This window comes from Ceratotherium simum, chromosome 34 (genome assembly GCF_057802395.1).
Source record: "Ceratotherium simum simum isolate JZ-2026a chromosome 34, ASM5780239v1, whole genome shotgun sequence".
In the NCBI taxonomy this organism is placed as follows: Eukaryota; Metazoa; Chordata; class Mammalia; order Perissodactyla; family Rhinocerotidae; genus Ceratotherium; species Ceratotherium simum.
The window spans coordinates 15,545,580-15,571,614 of NC_141933.1; the positions used below are offsets into that span (position 1 = coordinate 15,545,580).

The following is a 26,035-nucleotide window of genomic DNA, read 5'->3' on the forward strand; positions in this document are numbered from 1 at the left end:
CTTGACTGACAAGAAGCTCAGCCAATGAGAAACTGTCATAACTCAGCCAGTGGAAAGCCACTGCACCTCAAACTCTGTTTGCAATAGCCCGCCCAACTTCCTCTCCCCCTCTATAAAAGAGTTTCTCCTCTCTTGTTGGTGGAGGACTCTCAGGTGTCTTGGCATGGTTGCAAACCTTGAGTTGTAATTCTTTTCTGACCCTGAATTAACCCATTTTCATCAGAGAAACAACTGGCTGTCTATTTCTTTAAGGTCAGTGGAGCCCACCCTGCTCCAGTATGACATCATCTTAACTAATTACATCTGTAAAGACCCTATTTCAAAGAAGATCACATTCTTAGTTACTATATTAGAATTTCAACATATAAATACTGGGGAACAAAATTCAGTCCATAACATATCAGTAGTAATATCTCTTTTTAGTACTGAGTAATATTCCTTATATGGGTATTATAAGTTGTTTATCAGTCTCCCAGTTGAGGGACATTTGGGTTGGTTCTAGTGTCTGGAGATTAATAATAAAGCCTATCTAAACATTTGCCTACTATTTTTTTGTATGAACATAGGTTTTCATTTCATTTGGGTAAATATCTACGATTTGGATGGCTTGGTCAAATGGTAAGTATATGTTCAATTGAATGGAAACTGCCAAACCATTTTCTGACTATCATTTTGCATTTTTACAAGCAAAGTATTACAATTGCTTCACCTCTTTGACAGCACTTGATATTATAATGGTTTTAAAATTTTAATTTTAGTTTTATGTGTTCATTTTAATGTTCATTTCTTGCTCTTTCTGGGAAAATTCAAGATATTTCCTTGATAGTATTTGTCATTTAAATACCTTTTTGCCTTACCAAGACAGTTCTGGCCTGAGAATGCTTTTTTTCCAAGAAGGAAGATAGATCCATTATTTTCTCTGCACAGTCACCTGTGATTCCACACTTCCAAGACTTTTTCTATCTTTCTCAGTGCAGAGAAGTGTCGTGGTTACAAATTTGTTCAGTGAACACAGGTTGATTGTCTTCAAATTCAAGAAAATTATTTAACCTAGTCAAAATTCAGCTTTTCCTGTTTAAAGGGGAGATAATAATATCATGTAACACTTATGGACTTTCAAGAAGATTATAACCTGATGTAGATATAAAGTTGAGCACATTGTCTAGTGCATATCAGTAATTCCATGAGCCAATTATAAATATTTTATTATTTATAAAATAATTAATATAGCATAGGTCATAAGAATAGTGTTGCTCAACATTCCATATGCTGTTTTACATGTTCTTGCCCCATTGCAGCTAGAATGAGACACGCCTAGTGACAGACAGTGGATTGTCAGATGAAGTGACATTTGTCACTTCTGGGTGGGTTGAAGCAGATGTACATCTCTCCAGTTGTTTCTTCTGCTACAGTGACTGAGGAGAATTAATGTGCTGGCAGGTGAAGCTATAGATGGTGAAGCCTACATCAGCTTGTGTTATTGAGTGATGTCTTGGAGAAATACTGCTTCTCCCTAGACAACCTGTGTTATGAACTTGGATCATGATATATGAGAAAAAAATCTGTAGTACATTGAGTAATGACCCCCAAATATCAGACCGTATAGACAGGAATGTGTAATGTTATCCTATACAACAAAGTCTTTGCAATTGGTATTAATTTAATGGTATGGACATGAGAGATTATCATGGATTAATCAGTGGACTCCAAATGCAACAACCAACGTCTTTACAAGAGAGAAGCAGGAAAAGTGGAAGAGGATCCTAACAGCCTGTCACTCCACAGAAACACCAGAAAGAAAATAAAAAGCAAAACCCATCAAAATATACCTTTTCTCAGAATGATTCTGAAAAATATTCAAAATAAAGAAACCAGGTAAATGTTGGGCCATGAAAATGGCAACTTAACCACGACGTTTAAGGAAACCTTTGTCAAACCAGTAACTGCACACAAGCTAAAGTGAGAGACACTTCAGACACCAAACACAAAATATACAGTCATTAAACAGTTTAGAAAACTTATTAAACAAACAAATACAACCAACAGCAGGAAAACAACAACAAAAACCTGAGGGAGAAGAATCTGATTTTCAAATTTATCATAATATATATTCACAATGTCTAGTTTTCAATAAAAATTAAGAGACATGCATAGAAACAAGAAGATGTGTCCCATTCACAGGAAAAACAAAAGAATTAACAGAAATTGTTCCTGAAAAAGTGCAGACATTGGAATGATTGGACAAAGATTTTAAGTTTCTTGTCTTAAATATACTCAAAGAACTCAAGGAAACCAGGAGAATAATGTCTGAACAAATAGAGGATATCTACAAACAGATAGAAATGATAAAAGTAACTAAATATAAATTCTGGACCTAAAAATACAAGTGAAATAACAAATTCACTAGAGGGTTTCAACAATTATTTGAGCAGCAAGAAGAAAGAACTAGCAAACTTAACAATAATTCAATTGAATTAATCCAGTGTGAGGAACAGAAGAAAAAACAATGAAGAAAAACTGAACAGAGCTTAAGAGACCCTTTGATGACCATCAAGTGTAACAGAATATGCATAATGAGAGTTCCTGAAGGAGAAGAGAGAGAAGGAGCAGAAAGAATATTTGAAGAAATAAGGGTAAAATTTCCCAAAATTTGATTAAAAACATGAATCTACCCATCCAAGTAGCTCATCAAACTGCAAGTAGGATATCACAAAGAAATACGTACTGAGACACATTGTAATCAAATTATTGAAAACCAAAGACAAAAATATTATTGAAAGTAGCAAGATAGAAGTGACTTGTCATATACAAAGGATTCTGAATAAGATTAATAGCTGACTTCTCATCAAAAACCATGAAAACAGAAGGCAGTGAGAGAAGATATTTAAAGTTCTAAAAGCAAAATCCTGTCAACTAAGATTTCTACATCTGGTAAATCTTTCCTTCAAAAAATGAAAGAAAAATTAAAGAATTCCCAATAAAAAATAAAAGCCAGAGAGTTTATCTCTAGTCAATGTGTCCTACACGAATTTCTTAAAAAGAAAAAAACTCCTTTAGACTGATATAAAATAACTTTAGATAGTAATTCAAAGCCATACAAGAAATAAAGAACACTATAAAGGTAGCTATGTAGGCAAATGAAAGGGAATGTTACTGTATTTTTGGTATGTAACTGCTCTATTTTTCTTATATGATTTAAAATACAAATGCTTAAAAATAATTATCAACTTATGTTAATGGTCACAAAATGTATAAAGATGTAATTTGTGACAATAAAGATGTAAAAGGCGAGAGATATAGCTGTATGAGTACACAATTTTATTATACTATTGAATCTAAATTGGTATTGGCGTAAAGTAGAATATTATAAGTTTAAGATGTTAATTGTAATCCCCAGAATAACCACTAAGAAAATAAACGAAAAATACACAGGAAATAAAATGATAAGAGAACCAAAGTGTACACTACACAAATCAACTAAACAAAAACAAAGGCAGTAATGGAGATATTGAGGGAAAATATGATTGAGAAACACAGAAAACAAATTGCTAAGTGGCAAAAGAAAGACCTTCATAAACAGTAATACTTAAATTTAAAATGTATTATATAAACTATACCATAAAAGGTAGAGATAAGCTGAATAGATAAGAAAACATGATTAAAACTGAGCAACCAATGAGTCAAATAAGAAATCAAAAAAGATATTAAAAAATAGCTAAATCAGATAAATTTAAATACAACATAAAACTTATGAGAAGCTGGGAAGGCAGTTCTAAGAGGAAAGTTCATAGTAATAAATACCTACCTCAAGAAATAAGAAAAGTCTCAGATAAACAACCTCACTATACACCTCAAGGAACTAGAAAAAGAAAAGCAAACAAAGTCCAAAGTTAGTAGAAGGAATGAAATAATTAAATTTGGAGTGGAAATAAATAAAATAGAAATTAAAAAGACAATAGAAAAGATCAATGAAACCAAGAGCTGATTATTTGAAAAAATAAACAAAACTGAAAATCTTTAGCTAGATTCACCAAGAAAAAAAGAGATAAGACTCCAATAAGTAAAATCAGAAATGAAAGAGGAGATCTTATACCTGATACCAAAGAAATACAAAGAACCATAAGAGACTACTAAGAACAATTATACAACAAAAAGTTGGACAATCTAGAAGCAATGGATAATTTCCTAGAAACCATCTTCTAAGACTGAATCATGATGACATAGAAAATCAGAACAGACCAATTGCTAGTAAGGAGATTGTATCGGTAATAAAAATCTCCCAACAAGCAAAAGTCCAGGGCCAGATGGCATCACTGGTGAAGTCTACTAAACACTCAAAAGAGAATTAATACCAATTCTTCTCAAAATCTTTTAAAAAGTAGAAGAGGAGGAAACACTTCCAAATCCTTCATTTATGAAGTCAGCATTATCCTGATACCAAAACCAGACAAGGATACCAGAAGAAAGGAAAATCAAAAGCCAACATCACTAATGAACACAGATGCAAAAATCCTCAACACAATACTAGCAAACCAAATTCAACAATACATTAAAAGCATCATACGCCACGATCAAGCAAGATTTAGTCCAGGGATGCAAGTAAAGTTCAACATCGGCAAATCAATCAGTGTGATACACCACATTAACAAATTGAAGGATAAAAATCATATGACCACCTCAACAGATGCTAAAAAAATTTGGCAAAGTTCAACATCCATTTGTGATAAAAACTCTCAACAAAGTGAATACAGAGGGAATGTACCTTAACAAAATAAAGGCCACATATGAGAAGTCCACAGCTAACAACATACTCAATGGTGAAATGCTGAAGGCTTTTACTTTAAAGTCAGGAACAAGACAAGGATACCAATGCTTACCATTCTTATGCAATATAGTATTGGAAGTCCTAGACAGAGCAATAAAGTGAGGAAAAGGAATAAAAGGCATCCGAATAGAAAAGGAAGAAGTAAAACTGTCACTATTTGCAGATGACTTGATATTATATATATGAAAACCCTAGAGACTCCACCAAAAAATTGTTACAATTTAGTAAAGTTGAAAGATACAAAATCAATATACAAAAATCTGTTACATTTCTATACTCTGATAATGAACTATCAGAAAGAGAAATTAAGGAAACAATCTCATTTACAATTGAATCAAAAGAAGAAAATACCTAGAAAGAAATTTAAGCAAGGAGGTGAAAGAGCTGTACATTGGAAATCATAAGACATTGATGAAAGAAATTGAAGAAGACACAAATAAATGGAAAGATATTCTGTGCTCACAGAATGGAGGAATTAATATTGTTAAAATGTTCCTCCTTGTCTTGTTCCTGATCTTAGAGGAAAAGCTTTCAGCTTTTTGCCATTGAGTATGATGTTAGCTGTGGGCTTGTCATATAGGGCTTTTATTATGTTGAGGTATCTTCCCTCTACACCCATTTTGTTGAGAGTTTTTATCACAAATGACGTTGCTTTCTCTTCGTGTATTAGCTGCTCTTATACTTTTATCCTTTATTTTGCTAATGTGGTGTGTCACATTGATTGATTTGCAGATGTTGAACCATCCTTGCCTCTCTGGAATAAATCCCACTTGGTCATGGTGTATGACGCTTTTAATGTACTATTGAATTTCGTTGTCTAATATTTGCCCAGAATTTTTTTGTAGGCATGTTTTATATTCCTACTTAAAGTCTAACTATCGTATTTCTTGGGAAGAAAGGAGTTAATACATTATGTGTTCTCAAGAAAAGTTTGTGCATTATTAGAACAATAACAATCATTACCATGAATATTTTGAGTGATTAACAATTTAGGCACTCTAGCATAATATATATATTTCCTCCCAAGCATATTACGATATAATGATGTGTAGAGTGCTATTATACCAGTTTAATTGCAAGTGTTTGGTAAAGGTTTAATAAGTACAAAGTGGAGTATATCTGTCTTCATATTATATGCTTACAACCACTATACTATATAGATACTGGTTACAGCATTAACTTACAGAAAAGAAGGATTCTAACACATTTCCAGTAATAAGGGCAGCAGGTGTTTTTGCCAGGATAAGACAGAAAGGTATTAGTAGTGTAAGATGGTGATGAATGAGAACTGAACAGGCTGAATACCTTGGTGTATGAGTATTCTATTAGTTATGCCTCAATAGAGTAGAGTTTAATTACTCCAATGCCATAATGTAAATCTGAAGAATTACTCACTCTCTTATGGCTTTTAAAACCCATGGTCTCTAAGGAATACTTTTTGGACATGATGGATTCTCCTTGAGAAATACGTTATGACTTTGCTTACAATGATACAGGTTCCTAAATTAATGGGAATAAAATGGGCTCCAATCTGAAGGTAGTTGTCAATCCCATTAGTTTTTGGTTTAGGCAGGATAGGATTTGAGTTATTCTTACAACCTGCCCATTCTGGTCCAATGATCCATACGTATTATCCCTGCTGATAGTTTTGGTGTTTGGGATGTGTATTTTTTCGTTGTTTTTTTTAAAGATTTTGTCCTGGAAAGGACACTGAAAAGAAACTGCCAAGGAAAAGGTCATCCTAACTATGCTGCAGTCACTCTGCTTTCTTTAGATCTTGCCAAATTCTTCGACATCTGGAGGCCTTAACTTTTACTTTAACTATCATAACTTTTTACTTTGCTTGGGGCAATCTTTCCCATGCTGCCTCTTTTTTATCCTTTAGACATTGACTGAAATGTTGATTTTCCTGAGAAAACATTCTGACCAATTAATTTAAAGTATATTTTACTTTTTTGTTTATAATTATATGCTTATTTGTGTATTTCTTTGTGTTTGTCTTATTTATTAAACTTAAGCACATGAGACTAAGAACCATGTTTGTTTTGCGTAGATATGTGCACCCAGGGCCCAAAACTGTGACTGACACTCATTTGGGAACAGTTGAATGAATGGATAATTTGTATCAATGGTGACAATATTTAAGATGAATTAAGGGATGCAATAATTTCTGGGATCCATTTGGCTTGTTTAATGACAGCGATTGTGTCTCTATCACCCCATGTTTATGTCAAATTTCTGCCCTGGAGGCCATGCTGTAACTTTATTTTTGCATTATCAAAGATAATTAGTACAAGTAATATAAACACACTCATGGTCTCCCTCAACAAGCAGAGCTGGATCCCCAAAGACACTTTAATCACGTGTTCTCTAGTGTATGAGATAAAGAGTTGTTGTTGCTCTTGTGGGGGCTTTGTCCCATGAGAGTTCCATGATTGTAAAACCCCCTCCTGGTTCCCAGTCTTAAACCTTTCAAGTCCCCATGTGACTCCATTGGGCCTCATATTAGAGGTATCAAGCACTAGAACTCCTGGACCATTCATTCATTTGCCTTATTTTTAATAATTGTCTACTACCAACAATGATCTTCCTCCAAACTGAGATTTACTGATGGCATGAAATAATGACCAAGGAAAATATCTGCAAATAATAAAGACTTTGATTATAGTTATGATCATCACCCCTTCTCAGGTATAAGACATTATAGGATCTCTCTTATTTTCTCATGACAGCAACAGGGGGCATGTTGTTGGGGGATATCTTTCTAATATTTCCATTTTATAGAGGAAGATATAGAGGCTCAAAGCAGTTAACTGACTTTTTTGAGAAGAGGAATCAGTAAATCTAACAATAGAATTCATGTTAGCTGCTTCCAAGGCAAATAAGCATTTTTTTCCCTCAATATTTCTTTGCTCTAGAGAACTTTTACCCTTTTGATGAAATACTAAAGAAAACATGTCTATATGGTGTTTCATTTTTTTCACAGACTAAATTTGTGATTTGAGACTCACATATGAATCTTCTGGATTCTCCTGTTATGTTGTTCAGGGAGCAAGGTAAGCCTGTAGATCTAATCTGCAGTCTGTATAAGTTTACAGGGACAGAGGTAACAAGGAAAATAGTGAATAAGAACATCCCATAATAATCACCAGTTTATATATATGTCTTGGTCCACTACACATCCTGAGGTCAGGGAATGCGTTCTGTATATCACTGTAGGTCTTAGAATTAGCACACTACCTGGTATACCATAAACATTTGCTTCATACTTAAAGAGAGAATGAATGTTAGATGAATAAATTAACAGATTTCAGCTGTCTATGTGACTTAATGATCAGTGTTACTAAAAAATTATATTCCTTTTAACTGTAGAAGGATTTTTTATTGGAGGCTAGGGAGAGGAAGTTGATTGTAAATATTTGTGGATATAGTTCTTGTCATTTGGCTGGGATTCAGAAAGATAGGTTATTTGCTCAAATTCATACCAGCTAATAAGTATATTTGATTCCCAAGGCTGTGAGCTTTAATTCCCCTCATTGGCTCCAAATGACATTCAATACATCAGTCAGTCAGTTGAATAAGACAACATAATGAGTAACTTTTTTGTGTGTCCATGGCTGGGGTAGACAGGTTAGATTATATGTAAAATATTAAGGGAGTATTTCTTAGTAGTTAAGCACTCAGGCTTTGATTCACAATGACATGGTTTCAAATTCCAACTCTGCTACTTGCTAGCTTTATGGTCTTCTATATGTAACTTATTGTCAACAAGCTTCAGTGTCCCCACGTGTGAAATGGGCATAATATCTCACATGGTTGCATGATAAATTAATGGAAGTTAGTATGCATGTGGTGCCCCCAGAATAACAAGTGCACAATAAATCCTAGCTATCACATTTTAAGTCATTATTAAAGTTCTGATATCCACTTGAGCATCTATATGGGAAGATTAAGCTTAAATTAGATAAAGCAAATTATTATGAATAACACAGTGATAAAAGGTTCCCCACAGATTACAATGGCAAGCCAGTGTCTAAAGAAGAATAGCTACTAAAGACTTCATGGAAGCTTTGAACCTTGTATTATTTTTTGAAGAATAAAGGAGATTTGGACTCGGGGCACAGAACATCTTGTCAGGAAGATTGCATTTTTTAATTATTTCCTGAGCACCAAGTATGTGGCAGTCCAATCCATAAAAAGTTCCCGATCTTTGAGCGAAGAATGATAAAATATCACGAAATGCTTCAATAGACTTTATTCTTATCAGTAGATTAATTTGATCACAAGAGTGTACCTAAAACTAGTTTTTTTTTCCACCCAAGATAACGTGGCATTAATATCCACTTCTTCACTTTGTTGAGAAGAAAAATGGTAAAAAAAAAAAGAAAGAAAGAAAAGAAATGCCCTTTAGTACATTATTTTCATCAGATTTAAGAGTGTCTACAATTCAGTGTGTTGATTGAGGTAATTTGATGAGGAAACAAGAGGGTGCCCTCTTCTGGTTAATAGTGCCTCTCCAGTGGTCTCCATACCACTAACAGCAAGAGTAAAGTGGGAGCAAGGAAATCTGCATGCTTCACTATCAACATCTTCATCCTCCCTTTCTCACCCTAACCTCATAGTCTGGTTGTCACTGTCCACTTGGAGACCTTAGGGCTAATGTCATTATTTTATTTATAGCTATGTCACTTATCATGAAGGTGATAATCTCACATCAGCCCTCAACCCCTATAAAATGAAGTCCGTATCTCTTTACATCCCTTTTTTTTCCCCCAAACTTATTCCTGCCCAAATTCTTGAAATCTTTCCACTGTGCCCTCTAGAATTTATAGTCAGTCATCTAACATAACCCAATATACACTCAACCTCTCCTCTGAAAGTTCCCTTTACCTACCTGGTCTAACTGAAATCTGTGTACTGGGATGGTGCTTCCCTTGCTGCCATCTCAAGTGGTGGCAATCTTCCCTTCCACTTTCCTCTTCACATTATGTCACCTCATGTTCTTGACTTTGTTAACAGTACAATACCCTGATTTTTTTTTTATAATTTTATTTATTTATTTTTCCCCCAAAGCCCCAGTAGATAGTTGTGTGTCATAGCTGCACGTCCTTCTAGTTGCTGTATGTGGGGCGCAGCCTCAGCATGGCCAGACAAGTGATGCGTTGGTGCACGCCCGGGATTCGAACCCCAGCCGCCGGCAGTGGAAAGCGCACACTTAACCGCTAAGCCACAGGGCCGGCCCCAATACTCTGATTTTTGTTTTCCTTAAACTTTTTCCTTTGGTGATTTCTATTTACTCTCGTGAATTTAATATGATATTTATATATATAAATTAGAAATTGCCTACAGAGTTCAAATTAATATAATTTAATGCTGCCAGTCTGCTGCTCTGAACTCCAGACTTGCATGCCCTAGTGTTTCTGCAACACTTCTCCTTGGATGGCCAAAAATAATCTCAAACTCATCGTGACTAACCTGCAATGGTCTCTCTTTGTTCTTTCCCAAACACATACTGCTTCCACACCATTTCTTGTATCACTATAAAAAAAATGGAGTCATCATTGTTCATTCTTTCTCTAATGCCCTATATTCAATACATCAGGAAATACGGCCAACTCTACTTTTGAAATATATCCAGAATTGGATAATATACATTACCTCTCTCACTATCACGCTGATCCAAGTTATCATAATTTCTTGCATAAATTAATTAGATTGATGCAAAGGAACATGTAATGGGTGAGATCATAGGATGCCAGATTTCATGTTCACAGGGAAGCCCTCCTTAACCTCACCTACAATTTGGATCCCTAGATAGAGCCTGTCACTTTCTTCAAACAGTATACATTAAACAAGCTTTTAGATATAACAATATCTACATTTGTAGAACACTTTTAAAGTGCCAGACAATATTGTTACCTCCATTTTAACAGGTGGGAAAACTGAGACCCAGACACATTAGTTAACAATCAAGATAACTCAGAAAATAAATGGATTCTTACTTGAAGCTAGACTAGCCACTATATAGGTTGGAGAAGGATATTGCATAAAAAATTGGAGGAAATTATGAAAGGAATATGAGAATGGAAGGAATTTGCCACAGAAGCAATGGAATTACTAAGGATATAGGACCTTAGATTTCATACTTCTCTGGAATCCCTCTGTTACAACGTCCACCTCTCTAATCCATACATAGATCAATCTCTCTGTCCTAGTCATAATGTATAAGAACTTACAATGTTAGTTTGCATTATCAATACGGTTTGATAATGAGTTCAAGGGAAAACTGATGGCTGAGTTATATTGATCAATACCCAGTTTATGGTAGAGCTAGAGTTTATATCCAACTGTCCCTAGTCTGGACTCATACTTTTAGCTTTTATTCTCTAGATGTCTTTATTACTTGTACTAAAATTTCTAGAGTATCCCACTGTGTGGTAAATACACATTCAGTGTATCCTATTATCTTGTGAGGCTGTTGAAGGCTAGAATACAATATGTTAAACTATGTTTTGCTAGCATATAATTCTGAGCTTGATAAAATGCAGATGATGACAAAATGGTGATTCAAGTGAAATGAATTAAATTACACTAAACCTGCTTTATTGAATGAATACTCTGCATTAGTGTTTGAAAATCTGAATTGGAAGGTTAACATAAACCCATCAGGAATAATCTTGTGATTTTTTTGTGTCACTCCATGTCTCCACTTTACTTCAATCACTTATGAAGATATAAGATTAGGTTACATTATCTCCAAAATACTTTTTGTTAGAACGATCTATATTCTAACATCTATAAAAACTATATTTTGTTGTTATGCCCACGTTAAATTCAGAGAGTACTAATATAAGTTATACATTGGACATGACGATGGCTCTAAGCACAATTACTATCCAGATCCTCTTTTCTCATTGCTATAGGGCATTCACATAATCCAAAAATGACTCCAGTGGAGAACAGTACAGAAGTGACTGAATTCATTCTTAGGGGGGTAAGTGATGACCCAGAACTGCAGATCCCACTCTTTATAATGTTCACGCTCATCTACCTCATCACTCTGGTTGGGAACTTGGGCATGATCATGTTGATCCTGCTGGACTCTCGTCTCCACACTCCCATATACTTCTTCCTCAGTAATCTCTCTGTGGCAGACTTTAGTTATTCCACAGCTATCACTCCCAAAGTGATAGCTGGGTTCTTTATAGGAAACAAGATCATTGCTTACAAAACGTGCAGCTCAGTTATTCTCTTTTGCAGTCTTTTTCATTGTAGAATATTTTCTCTTGGCCTCAATGGCCTATGACCACCGTGCAGCAGTGTGTAAACTACTACATTACACCACCATCATGACAACAAATGTGTGTGCATGTCTAGTCACAGGTCCCTATATCCTTGGTTTTCCTAGAGGCCTCCATCCACACTGGGGACATATTCAGTCTCTCTTTCTGTACATCCAATGTGATTGATCACTTTTTCTGTGATGCTCCTCCTCTCCTGACTCTCATGTTCAGGCAACTACATCAGTGAGATGGTTACTTTCTTTGTGGTGGATTTCAATGCCCTCTTTTCTGTCCTGGTCATCTTGATCTCCTACCTGTTTATATTGATCACCATCCTGAGGATGTGCTCCTCTGAAGGATGCCAGAAGGTCTTTTCCACCTGTGCTTCCCACCTCACTGCTGTCTCCATTTTCTATGGAACAGGCATCTTCATATACTTGCAGCCCAGCTCCAGGCATTCCATGGACAGACAAAATCACATCTGTGTTCTATGCCGTAGTCATTACCACGCTGAATCTGCTGGTCTACACTCTGAGGAACAAAGAGGTCAAGAGTGCCTTTAAAAAGGCTTTGGCGAAGGTAAAGTCTTCTATAGGATTCATATTTTAATTATACAGAATTAACAAAAAGACAATTTCATACAGCTCAGACCTATCTAGAGAAAATAGTAAATTGCTAGACCAGCAATTTTATAAATTTCTAAAGTAACTTCCCCTAGTTCTTTATTAAATCTACAAGGCAAATCTCTTGACAAATATGAGATCTCAGGAATAACAGCTTAGGAAGAATCAACATGAATTTAGAATTCTTATTTTAAAATTTCCCCTTAATTACATTGTATTACTTGTTTATATAATCATCCACACTTCCATATGCACATTTTCAGTCAAATGTCTATTTAAGTACATGCCCACACACACCTCATTCATGTAAACCCCATGTAACTCATACGCCTCAGAATGGACAGAGGAATGAGTTCAAAACATAAACGGAATTAGTCTATTTATATGATAATTTAAAAGATTGATTTTGGTGTCTGATAATACATTCTTAAATATGAACCTATTAATTTTTTAATAGAAATAACCCCTTTGTATGTGATTTTTAAATTTTATTTATAAAAACATTTTTAGTGAAAATATTTCATTTTAATACGCTTAAAATTGGTTCCAAACATCCTGTTTACAGGTTTATTGCTGAAGGTTTCTGTTTGTTTGTTTTGTTCCTTTTCAATGATAATAAATGTCATTATATGGGCATCTTTATTTAGCTCAATTTCCACCTTTATCGACTCGTTATCCAGAATCAACATCTTTATGTGACATTTGTAAGAAAGGAAGCAAACTAGAGTATAAGAAAAGGGAAACAATAATAAAAGCATATTTTAATTCACTAAAATTAAAATGACAACATTTAATATTATGGGAAGGCTTGACTCTGGTCTTCAAATGCTCAGGCTAGGACGTGCTTCCTGCTTTTCTCTTCAAGTGTACAGTCAGGTCGCCATCTTATAGATCAATATTCAGCTCAAATTAGAGGTTGACCTGACTCTCTTTGCTGGTCTCTAAGACTAATCTAGCCTAGCTTTTTAATTTCAGTGTGTTAGCACCCTAACCATCATTCAGATTGAGGCAATTTTGCCATAAAAGATAAAATAACTGGTTGAGAGTTTGATTTCATAGTTTGGTTTCAACTAGAAAACATGGTGATAAAACTTACGAGAAGTGTTAAATATGAGAGTATAAACCCAGATTGCATACTATACTAGAAAATTATGACATATCAATTAGCAAATCCTTAGGGGAGCATAGTCCTCCCTCCCACCTATCAAAACCAAAAGTTTACCAAACTATGGCAAATGTAAAGAGGCGGCTAGTCATTCGCAACAGTTTTCGAGAGTATTAGTCATCAATTTTTTAGCTAACTTCAATACAACAGTTGTTCTCTAATGTGGTCTTTACCAAAATTATCACTCAATATTAGAAGTTGGAGGCAAAAGAATCAAGCTCTTCCTACTTTCCCCTGCCGCCAAAAAGAGATGGTTACATGATTCCTGATGAGTATAAGTTTCGTGAAAATATTTTACTATTTGATAGTGGAGAACACGATATGGACAGAATTTTGGTATTTGGTACAGAATCTGGATTAGATGATTTGGTGAAATATAAGGACTGGGCATGTGATGGAACATTTAAATGTAGTCCAGATATGTATCACATGTTTCATTATGTCCTTTTTAATGTCTCTCTTTTATTTTATTATTCATCATTTTATTTTTTACAGCAAAATTGCCTTATAGCCAATTAGTTACATGGCAAAAATGTTTGTGGCAAACATGTCTAAGGCAAAGATACTTATGGCAAAAACACCAGACACAAAGAGATAGATAAATAGATAGACACACACATATATGCATTCATGAATAAATAGGTTAATAGCTATGTATATACATGTATACGTAGTCAAGCTCATTTGGGAAACACTAAATATTCTATCTCTTTGTGATCCACAATGGAGATAAGCATTAAAAGACTCTGAGAATCCTGATGTGAAGAAGTATGTATAAATTTAACTTTTCAAAACTTATTTCTCTGCTTGATGAAAGACTCTTTAGGTGCCTTGGAATGCATATTTAAATATAATAATAATAGCCTATGTCACAATGTGCAGGCACTCTTCTAAGTTTGCCACATGTATTAATTCAGGTGCACCTCCTTCCCTTCCCTCTTTCCTTCTTTCCTTCCTTCCTTCCTTTCTTCCTTCCTTCCTTCCCTCCTTCCTCCCTCCTTTTCTTCATTCCTTTCTCCCTCCCTCCCCCCTTCTCTCTCTCTCTCTTCCATTCTTTTCTCTTAAAGTATAAAACCCATTCCTAGCCCAAGGGCTGCATGAAAATTCAAGGGCTGAATTTGGTCTATAGATCTAGTTTGCCTGCCCTTTCTCTAAAGTATTATAAGTAGTAATTTAAGATCAACTAGGAAAAGAACAAGCAATTCATTTTTTCAAAGTCTTTGAATATGTTTCCTTATGTGTTTGCAATTCCCTTCATTCCATCAGCTATTAAAGAAAATTCATTAAGTCAAAATTTTTGTTTTGCTCAAATGTTAAAAATTTCTGCCATAGATGATTAAGGGAGGTCTCCCAGAATGTTTCCTGATGCTATGCATCCTGTTCTTTACGGTTGAAATGAAGGGCCGGACTGGATAAGAGCGTGCACTCCTCTGCTGGCGGGACGGGTTTGGACTCCGGGCACACACCGACACACCACTTGTCAGGCCATGCTGTGGTGGCGTTCCACATAACGTGGAGGAAGATGGGCACGGATGTTAGCTCAGGGCCAGTCTTCCTCAGCCAGAAGAGGAGGATTGGCATGGACGTTAACTCAGGGCTGATCTTCCTCACACACACACACACTAAATAAATAAATTTAAAAAAAAAAAAAGAAAGAAAGAAAAGGATGAAATGAAATAAGGATACATGGGCTCCAGATGAGTAGAATCCCCTAGAAATGGGAAGTGACCAGTAGGTGATGTCCTCATAACATCCAGATGTAGATGGGAAAGAGTGTGCTGGTATTCAGGAAAAGAGTCAGGTTTTAGAAAGCTGTAGGGATAGGGCAAGGTAAAGAGGGATACAAGGAAAATAAGGACATTGTGGAATTATCCTAAGCCAGAGTCCTGTATGGGAGGACCAGACTCCTCTTCTGCAGTCTTCTCTTTACTCAGAGGCCATTCTTGCCTGATTTAGTCAGATAATTTGGTGCCCTATAGGATGTCTTAAAATCATGGATCCCAAAGAAGAAGAATTTCCCCAGTGGGCTTTCATAAACCAAATTGAACTGAAAAAAAAATATTTGGAGGCAGTTTCCTGGGTTGATCAGCTGTGACAAATTTAGTAGGCAATGTTTTGTGTGATAATCACAGACATCTGCTATCTGGGGACCACAGGATGGTGCCCTCATTTCTACCTGTACCCAACGGGAACTCCTCAATGGGTGTTCCAATAAATCCAATCGATGGGAAATGTTCATGTCAACTCAGGACTCACAGAAGGTGTAGAGTGCATTATAATGATGCTAGCTTGGGCAATCGGGAAGTGAATTTTAGGCTGTGCTTTGCCACACAAATATTATGTTACCTCAGGCAAACTTTGAAGATTTTTGTATTTGAGTTTCCTCATCTACATTATGAGTGGTTAGACTAGATGATGTTCATGGTCCCTTCTAACATCAAAACACTAAGATTTCTACTTTTCTCTCAAGGAATAGAAAACATGTTGAAGAATTGTACCCCATTCACCACTTTTATCTTTTTTATAATTTTAACTCTTACCCAGCCAAGTTGTTCCATTTTCTCCTCGTTAGTTAACTCCCTTTGATTTCATGTACCATTTTCTCCCTGATTCTGCTAACAGAATTTCCATTTTAACCTATTCATCTAATCCTATAAGTCCTTGCAAACCTTCCATCAAAGTCAGCATTATCAGAGGTTTTTCTCTACTGGGCAACACGCTAAAAAACACAATGAATTTGAATATTTTTTGTTACAATGGTCAATCAAGAGAGTTCCTTTGATGTAGGAACAATATAGATGACTCATATATGAATCAAGTGCATATAGAGGTTAATTAAGAATGCATTCTCCCTTCTTATCATTCATAGAACCACAGTTTCTTTAATATACTAGAATATCCATAACACTTTTAAAACAACATAATTAATTATGTTCATCAGCAATTGTAAAGACCAAATTGTCTTATTTGGTATTGTACAACCTATATGTAGTCAATGATCTATATAAAAATAGCCCATTGGGGCCGCCCGGTGGTGCAGCGGTTAAGCGCGCACGCTCCGCCGTGGTCACCCGGGGTTCGCAGGTTCGGATCCTGGGCACGCACTGATGCACCACTTGTTGAGCCATGCTGTGGCGGCATCCCATATAAAGTAGAGGAAAATGGGCATGGATGTTAGCCCAGGGCCAGTCTTCCTCAAGAAAAAAGGGGAGGATTGGCATTGGATGTTAGCTCAGGGTTAGTCCTCTGCACAAAAAAAATAAATAAATAAAAAGTAAAAATAGCCCAAAACGTGTAATATTTATGATAAGCCAAGCACTTATTGTTAGGTCTCTTGATAAATTTTGAACCATGACATTAGCTGAAGTCCCCTAGGAAGTGAATGGTAGTAGAGCAGGGGGAAGTCCAGAGACTAAGCTGTGGGCAATACCAAGATTTAAGGTTTGGGAAGATATTGAAGGTGAAGTGAATGAGAAAGAACAGCCATTGAGATAAGACAAAAAGCAAGAGTATATCGATGTGAACACTATTATATACTAACAATTCCAAAATGTGTAGCTCTGTCCCAAACCTGTCTCTTGAACTTTAGAACTGCATATCACCTGCCTCCTCCAATCTCCATGTCAAATTCTAATTTGACATGTCAAAGTTAGCCCTTGATCTTCCTCACTAACCTGCTCCTCTTGCCGTTTGTTTCTCCCCTCTGAGGTAAATGACAACTCACTGCCTGTCACCTTCCTTTTCCACCCCCACTTCCACACCATCAGCAAATCCTTTCAGTTCCAATTCCCAATGGATCCAGAATGTGACTTTCTCATACTTCCACCTCTATGGCTCTCGACCAGGCTATCATCCTCTATAGCTTGAATTTCTGCTGCTTTTTCTAACTGGTTTCGTAGGTTCCACTCTTTTATGCTCTTTGTTCTTTTTTTATGCACATATTTCCTAATAATTTATAAGACTAAACTAATTCCTTTTCATATATTCACTGTCATTTGATCTAAGTGTCTGTTATACTCCAATACCGTACTGTTTTGATTACTATAGCTTTGTAATATAGAGTGAAATCAGCAAGTGTGCTTCCTCTATCCTAAGACATAAGCATTGGGTTTACTTAGTGAAAAGGAACATGGTTTGTACTTTCATGCGATAAGGGAAGAGAGAAAATTGTGGGGTTATCTGAGAGATGTCTTCTCTTTGGGCACAAACAAGGAACAAATCTTGAATCCTGTAATTAGCCATTAGAGACCCAGTTTGGTGCTGACTCATTTATTCATTCTCAGTTCATTCACTCATTTATTTATTCACTCGTGTAATCATCCAGTCACACATTTCCTCATTCATTCATTTAATTTTTCACCAAGTAAGCATTTAATGATTCCTGTTAAAAAAAAAAAAAAAACAAGGCTAGTAGAGGATGAGAGGGCTGCTGATGTATGAGCTAATACCAGTCTTCAAGAGTGTACAATTCCCATTAAGTGCCAGTTCCAGAGATCATTTTTTAACTTGTAGAAAACTACGTCTTGGCCTCGTTGAATCCTCTGAGTGACCAAGGATATTATTTTATTCCTCTGTAGTTCATCTGAAAGGATTTCTCCTCACTGTTGATCTTGAGTTCATTGTCTTGTTAGAATCAAAGTCACAATTAGTTTGGAGGAGAGCTTGAGCTCATTCTGCTATTCCTAATGTCTCTGTCTTAGTTCACTTGGGCTGCTATAACAAAATACCATAGATCGGGTATTTGTGTTTTTATAAACAACATAAATTTATTTCTCACAGTTCTGGAGGCTGGGAAATCTAAGATCAAGGTGCTGGCAGATTCGGTGTCTGGTGAGAGTCCGCTTCTTGGTTAATAGATGGCCATCTTTTTGCTGTGTCCTCACATGGTGGAAGGGGCAGGGGAGCTTTCCGGGATGTATTTTAAAAGAGCATTAATCCCACTCAGCAGATATTGAATCTGCCTCCTCCCGAAAACCCCACCTCCTACTACCACCACATTGGGCGTTAGGATTTAGCATATGAAATCTGGGGGCACACAAACATTCAGTCTAAGGAGCTTCCATTCCCAGAAATAATCCAGACAGAAATTTTAGTTGAATAAACTCACGACTCATTTTTATGGAAAAGTTACAGAAGCATATTTGACAGGAGATGGATGAATTGTTACATTATTCAAGTGCTGTCCAACACAGGGTGTTAGACGTGGTTAATCATATCTAAATCATACCTAAACTTGCTGTATGTGCCACAACTATGTGACTAATACCCCACACCAGCTCACCAGAACTTAAAATGTCAGGGCATGAAGGCCTTCTCAGATCGCATTCATCGTTGACTGTTCTTTTCCTATTTCTTCTCAGGGAGGAAATGGGACATTTGGGATTTGGCGAAGCCGAGCACATCAGATTTTAAGGTTCGTTGTCTTCAAAACTTCTAAAAGTGTATGTTCACTGGAGCATGCACATTTTCTGGCTAAGCTTCTTTATCCATGTGAAGTGTCTCATTATGTAGCTTAAAGCTTCTAGAAAAAAAGGATGACAAATCTTCCCAGGTAATAAGGGCTTCATTGTAAGTACTAGCAATGCATGGACAGAACACAAGGAATCCAATCCGCTTTATATACCTCCAATGATCTCAAAAACCTATGTTGCTTAATGTGCTCCTACTTAGAGCTAAGGTGAAGTGATAGGGATTTAGGGAATTTTCAGAATATCAACACTAAGGGAGAGTGAAACAGTTCAAGGAAGATGCTAGATCAATATTTATCTGAACTTTTCACATCACTTTCGCTTCTAATGCTTTAATTACAGATAATTTTGCTATACTGAGAAGATTAGTGGCACTTGATAAAAGAGAATTTCTTTCATCTTTACATCCTTTATTCCCACTACAGGATGTTATGCTGTTAAACAATTGTTAGCTGAATTAAACTGGAAAGCATGTGCTTTGGAGTCCTGCAGACTTAGTTCAAAATTCTCACTTCGTCTCCATCTACCCATGTCTGAGCCTCCATTTCTTCTTCTCCATATGGTCGATCCTCTCAGAGTTAGTGTGGGACTTGATTGAAAAGGCATATGCAAATAATTTGGAAGGCAGTAGATGCTAAATGAATATTATCTTTTTTGCCTCCATCTCTTCTATGTATCAGGCTCTGGGGAAGTGACTGCATATTACAAACTCCTGGTACCCAGGTCTTATCCCCAGATCTATTAAATCAGACTCTCTGGAGGTGAGGTCCAGGCAGCAGTATTTTAAAAATCTGGCACAGATTATTTTAATGTGCAGCCTAGGTTGAGAACCACTGCTGCAGGCTAGTGTTTCTAGACTGCTTGAGTCCAGTGGTTTTCAAACCTGAGCATGCTTCCGAATCACCTGGAGGGCTTGTTCAAACACTGATAGCTTGGCTGCACTCCTAGAGTTTCTGATTCTGTGGGTCTGTTGTGGGATTCCTATAATTAGCATTTCTGAAATGTTCTACATGATGCTAATGCTGCTGGTTTGTTAATGATGCTTTTGAACCACCGCTCTAGGGAAAAAGTTCTCAAAGTGTGATCTGCACAGCAACCTCATCTCAAATCCAGGGGAAGTTTGATAAGAATCTAGGCAGTCCTCCCTATCCATACTCTCTTATATGAAGTTTATGTATTAAAACTCATGTAAGGAATGGGTATGGATATATTTTTGTCCTCTGAACTGTGTTTCTCTCTGAAGTTTAGGAAATAAATAGACTTACCTTATACAGTATCCCTCATTATCAAAAATCACCACTGACATTCTTGCAATCTATGCTAAGGATCCAGGTATATGTGGCTAATAAAGGAAAATTCTGCACATTTCTAGGCTCCACCAAAGATATACTAAATTAGAATATTTGGAATTAGGTTCTGGAGTTCAACATTTCAACAGTCTCTCAAAGTCACTCTTAGGAGCATGAATGTTTAAGAACCACACCTCTATGCTATGTACAAGAATCATAGAGTTCTTCAGAATTCTAGTAATTGAAAATGTAATTCTAGTGTCATACACGTATGAGATTTACCTACAAAGCACTTTAGACTAATAAGGTGATATAGTGTGGGATTCTACAGTATCTAGGATTATAATCTTGATCTTAAGATAGAAATAACATGCTATTTCTAGAAAAAGACATCCAAGATTTCTCCTACCCAGTCATATTCCCAAAGCATGAACAGAATCAGTCTCATTGGAGAGGAAACTGCTCAAAGAAATTAAAAACAAGAAAGAATTAAAGCTCAAAAAATATTCTTGTACACTAGATGTCCAAGAGAAATTTCACATGGTTTTCATGGTATTTCTAATTAGAAGGCTAAGCTCAATGAAGACTTAGCTTTTCCAACTACCTTTTTGAATGCACTCTTGACTTCTTTGTTCCTCAGGCTGTAGACCAGAGGGTTCAGCATGGGGAGGACCATAGTGTAGAACACAGACGCCATTTTGTCTGTGTCCATGGAATGACTAGAACTTGGCTGTAAGTACATGAAGATGATTGTCCCATAGAAGACGGAAACAGTGGTTAGATGGGAAGCAGAGTTGGAGAAGGCCTTCTTCTGTCCCTCAGCTGAGTGCATCCTCAGGATAACAATAAAAATGTGCAGATAAGAGTTCAAGATAACCAAGAGAGTGAGAAAAATACTGAATGCTGCCAATGTAAGGAGCACAATTTCATTTGTGTGGATATCAGAGCAAGAGAGAGCCAGCAGTGGGGGAATGTCATAGAAAAAGTGATTAACAACATTGGCATGACAGAAGGGGAGGTGGAAAGTAAAGGCGACATGGACGGAAGACTGCAGAAGTCCACAGATGTAAGAGCCAGTGACCAGTAAGGCACACACAATACTTGTCATGATGGTGGTGTAATGCAGGGGTTTACACACTGCCGCATGGCGGTCAAAGGCCATGGAGGCCAGGAGGAAACTTTCACTAGTGGCAAAGGCTGCAAAGAAGAACATCTGGGCAGCACATGCATTGTAGGAAATGATCTTATCTCCTGTGAGAAACCCCACCATTACCTTAGGAGTGCCAGCTGAGGCATAAACACAGTCCACCAAAGAGAGGTTACTGAGGAAAAAGGACATGGGAGTGTGGAGTCGAGAGTCCAACAGAATCAACATGATCATCCCTAGCTTCCCAACCACAGTGATGAAGTAAATGAGAATGAAGACAGTAAATAAAGGGACCTGCATCTCTAGGGCATCTGTCAACCCCACAAGAATGAATTCAGTCACCTCTGAAATGTTCTCCGTCAAAATCACTTGGGAATCATGGTGAGCGGCACCTATGAGAAGATGACAAACACAAGATAATGCTCTTTGATCACTATCACGGGAACTGAAGTGTAAACAGGGTCTCTTACTCTTATATGCAGCTTCCTAGCGAGGGCAGAAACTCATGTGCAACAAATTGGACTAAATGGTGGATAAGGGTGGGTTGAGTGAAGCAGTTCATTTAGAATGGTATGGAAGGACACTGGAATATCCTTGATGACTATGGTTGCCAAAAGGAGACCATATTATGACTCTGGGGCATGTGTCAGCTTGCTCACTGCGTGGTATACTCTATTACATTAATAGGACTCTTTTTCACTACTAGCCGTATCTTACAGGCACTCTTGTCTATGATACACATAGAAAGTTTAACCAACAGAAAGTAACATACAGGAAATTTTTTGTCAGTTATTGGCATATGATGCTGAAAAGCCCCATCTAATATGTTTGCCATAGCTGAGGGACCCCGACCAGCTTGTTCATAATAGCTGAATATATACAATGATTCAGAGCCCTGCTTTAGAGATACCCACACTTTTCTTTCTAATTCATGAGGGCCCTTAATTAGGTGCTCCACTTCAACCATTGGACCCTAAAGGAAACTTCATGATTTCTGGCACCTTCTTAGTGACGTTTTGGCATCTTTCAGCAACTCTCAAATTAATGAACAGTGTTTTAAAAGGTTGAAGAAAACTTTCATAGTTTTCTCTTCATGCGACAGTCTTTATTTTTTCTCATTGTCTGATGTTTTCCATCTTCCACCATCATCTATACTTTTGCTTTATTTGTGGGGAGGAGAGGTGGAATAGATGTTTTTGTTCTCACCCGGAGACTCTGTGCCCTCAACCAAGCCATAGACCTCCTGCCACATTACATCATCTATCTGGTTGTGCTCACCTCCAGTGGAAGCTCAGCTGATCGCTTATTGTGGCTGCCGTGGTTATGGTAGGAGAGGCTTTTTCAACCCAAGAGACATTCCTGTCTCTAGAGTCTTGTCACATTCATTTCTCCTGGATTAACAATACTTAGGGATACGCGATAGCCCTCGTTTTTAAGGCTGGCCTAGTGGGAAAGACCTATATCCAAAAGATATGTTAATCATAGTGTATTTCTAAAGTAGAGGTATGCCTAGAGGTCTTTGAAAGTAGAAAGGATGTGTGGTTAGCCAAACTCAGGGACTCAGGAAGGCTTTCTGGAGGTGATAACTCATGAGTTGTTACATGGAGACCAAAGAAATAATAATAATGATTCTTAGTTATTATAATAGCAAATACATAGAACTTACTGTGTGTCAAGAAACTGTTCTAAGCTGTTCAGATATGTTAACTCATTGAGTACATTTAGCAATTCCGTGAGTCAGGTACTATTATTACCCCTATTTTACTTCAAATGGAACTGAGTTTTAAAGAGATAAGTTAGTTGCACAAGTAACAAATCTAATGGTAGAAATGGGATTTAAGCCCAGACAGTATGGTCTAAAATCCATAATATTTAGCAATCTTCTCAAAATAGCGGGTCAAGTTAATTAACTTTCCTGTATTTCAGCTTCCTCATCTTTCAAGTGGGAAACACAGCTTTCAAATTTTAAGGTAGACGAGTAAAATAACTTAGACCATGCAAAGCATTTAAATAATGTCAATTACACAGCAAGCACTCAAGAAGTTTAAGCTGTTACTACTATTGCTGCTGCTACTACTACTATACCAGCGAGAAGAAACGTCATGGATAAAAGCATGGTAAATAGAACTGTATAAACAGACAATTATAAGCAGATAGATATTACTAATTAGTAACATACATGGCACAATCAAATTTCAATTAGGGAGTAACGTGCAAAAATAATTGGTAGAAACAAGACAGATAGAATTGAACCCTGAAAGAAAGATAGGAACAAATGTGTCAGATTATAGATATAATACAACCATTTAGAAGAAGAGTCCGAGGTGACTATTTACAAACAGTGTATATAAGAGTATAATTTTTCCATTTGTACAGGTGTCGCTCACTGATTAGCAACTTGAAGTGAGGTGGCCTTGGGAATATTACTTACACTCTGCAAATCTCAGTTTTGTTGTCTATGAAATACCGAGGTCATGTAATACCTAATGTATCTATTTTACAGAGCAGAAAAGATAAAATTAAATGACATATGGAGCCCTACTAACACAAGGTCCGGCACGTGGAATGTATTCAGTGTTAGTTCCCTCTTCTTCTCGTTCTCCTCCTAGCTGGCTTTGCATACAAGCCAGTTGTGTACCAGGAACTGGTGTAACAAAATGAATAACATGATTCCTGACATTTTCAGGGGGTAGAGAGAGCCAGATCTACAAATTATTCCCCAAAGTGATAAATGCTATAATAAAAAATATGTAATAAATTGTTACAAAATGATCACAAAAGTACTCAGAATATGCCAGAACACCCTACTGGCCATGAAATTACTTCCTCCTGAGACAGGGTCATCAATTCTTAGATGTCTGTGTTTGCTAGAGTTGCCAGATTTGGCCCAAATGCATAAACATGTGAATCTAATTAAATTTATTTTTGAAAAGAGTTAATTTTTGTGTTCCACTGATGTACCAAGAACGGCCAACTTATTGACCAAATTTCTTATCTATACTAAATACAAAATAGCTCCTTTTGATCCAGAAATTCAAAAGTGTCTGGGGGGGGTTGGATAAGATTTTACTGCGAGCACAAGATCAATTCTAATCCTAGTTCTATTGATAATCAGCTGGATGTAGGCCTCCCACTGGCCAGATCTTCTTAATTCGTAAGATGAGAAATATTCTCTATCTCCCTTGTGGGCTGCTATTCTGCTCTCATGTGACAATGAATATGAAATTTCTTTAAAAAGCATAAAGGATACTAACATTTTAAAATTAGACAATCTGAGCCATTACTTTACATAATTTACCTCATCTCTTCTGGGTTACTGCAAGATTTTCTGCCAAAAATGTTGAATGTCCAAACTTTGATGTTCGTAATGAAAATGGCTTTATATTTGAGATCCCCAAATAGATGTTGAAAGTTCTACAGCCCTGGGAGTGTAGACAGGGAGCTGTATTTGCACTGCTCCTCTTGTAGCACATTCTAAATAAAAGAAAATTAGGAGGTGCAGTCTCCCTTTTGGGTCTAACCATTGTGCCAACCACTTATATAAGATATCTGATTGTAATGAGCGTGGGAATCTGGGTGCTTTAAAACAGCATAGTATAATGGAAAGAAGATGACTAGCTAACAGGGTGTCTGTGTTCTAGCTATTTAACCTCTATGGGCTTTATTTTCCTCATTTGTAAAATAAAAACAGTTGGACCTTCTAGAGCACCTTCCCATTCTAATTGGTTATGATTCTATGTTTTCTTGATACTTACTTTGGTTCTAGGAACAGACAAATGTGGATACAAAGGAGGGAGTGTGGAAAACCTTCACGCCCAGATTATTGACCAGCAGTCCGCATCCAGGAAAGCATCATGCTGGAGAAACTCCTTCCCCATCAGTGGAGCTTGGTTGTGGAACATAACTTGGGCTTGTGTTCTTGCAAATATCAAGGCAAAGACACCGACCTTTTCAAACTGCAAATCTCATAGGAAACATTTAGTGTCATAGGCATGGATATCTCAGGAGGCTCCTGATCCCAGATTAGCCTAACCTGAATCTGACTGCAGATAGAGGATAATGTTTGTATATATTTTACCTGGGAGTCCTTATGAAGACACGGGGAATGGAAACTTAGAAGGAAGAGCCCCCAATCATCAAATCTGCAGTGCCACAGCCAAGTTAGGCAACAAAAATAAAAACCTCACTAAAATCTCTGGTTTAGGTGATGTGAGGACATCAAGCAAGCTTTCTCA

General features: G+C 36.7%; 1 protein-coding gene and 1 pseudogene across 1 annotated transcript; one reads left to right on the top strand and one right to left on the bottom strand.

Moving 5' to 3' along the window:
• Positions 1-11,768: 11,768 nt before the first annotated feature.
• On the top strand, positions 11,769-12,717 carry LOC106799960 (olfactory receptor 5B12-like; annotated as a pseudogene).
• A 7,513-nt stretch (positions 12,718-20,230) lies between these two features.
• On the bottom strand, positions 20,231-22,257 carry LOC101395525 (olfactory receptor 5B12-like). The gene is given in 2 exon segments (XM_087422885.1): positions 20,231-21,240; positions 21,243-22,257. Coding segments are annotated over 2 exon segments (909 nt in total). The 5' UTR covers positions 22,101-22,257; the 3' UTR covers positions 20,231-21,189.
• Between the last annotated feature and the right edge of the window lie 3,778 nt (positions 22,258-26,035).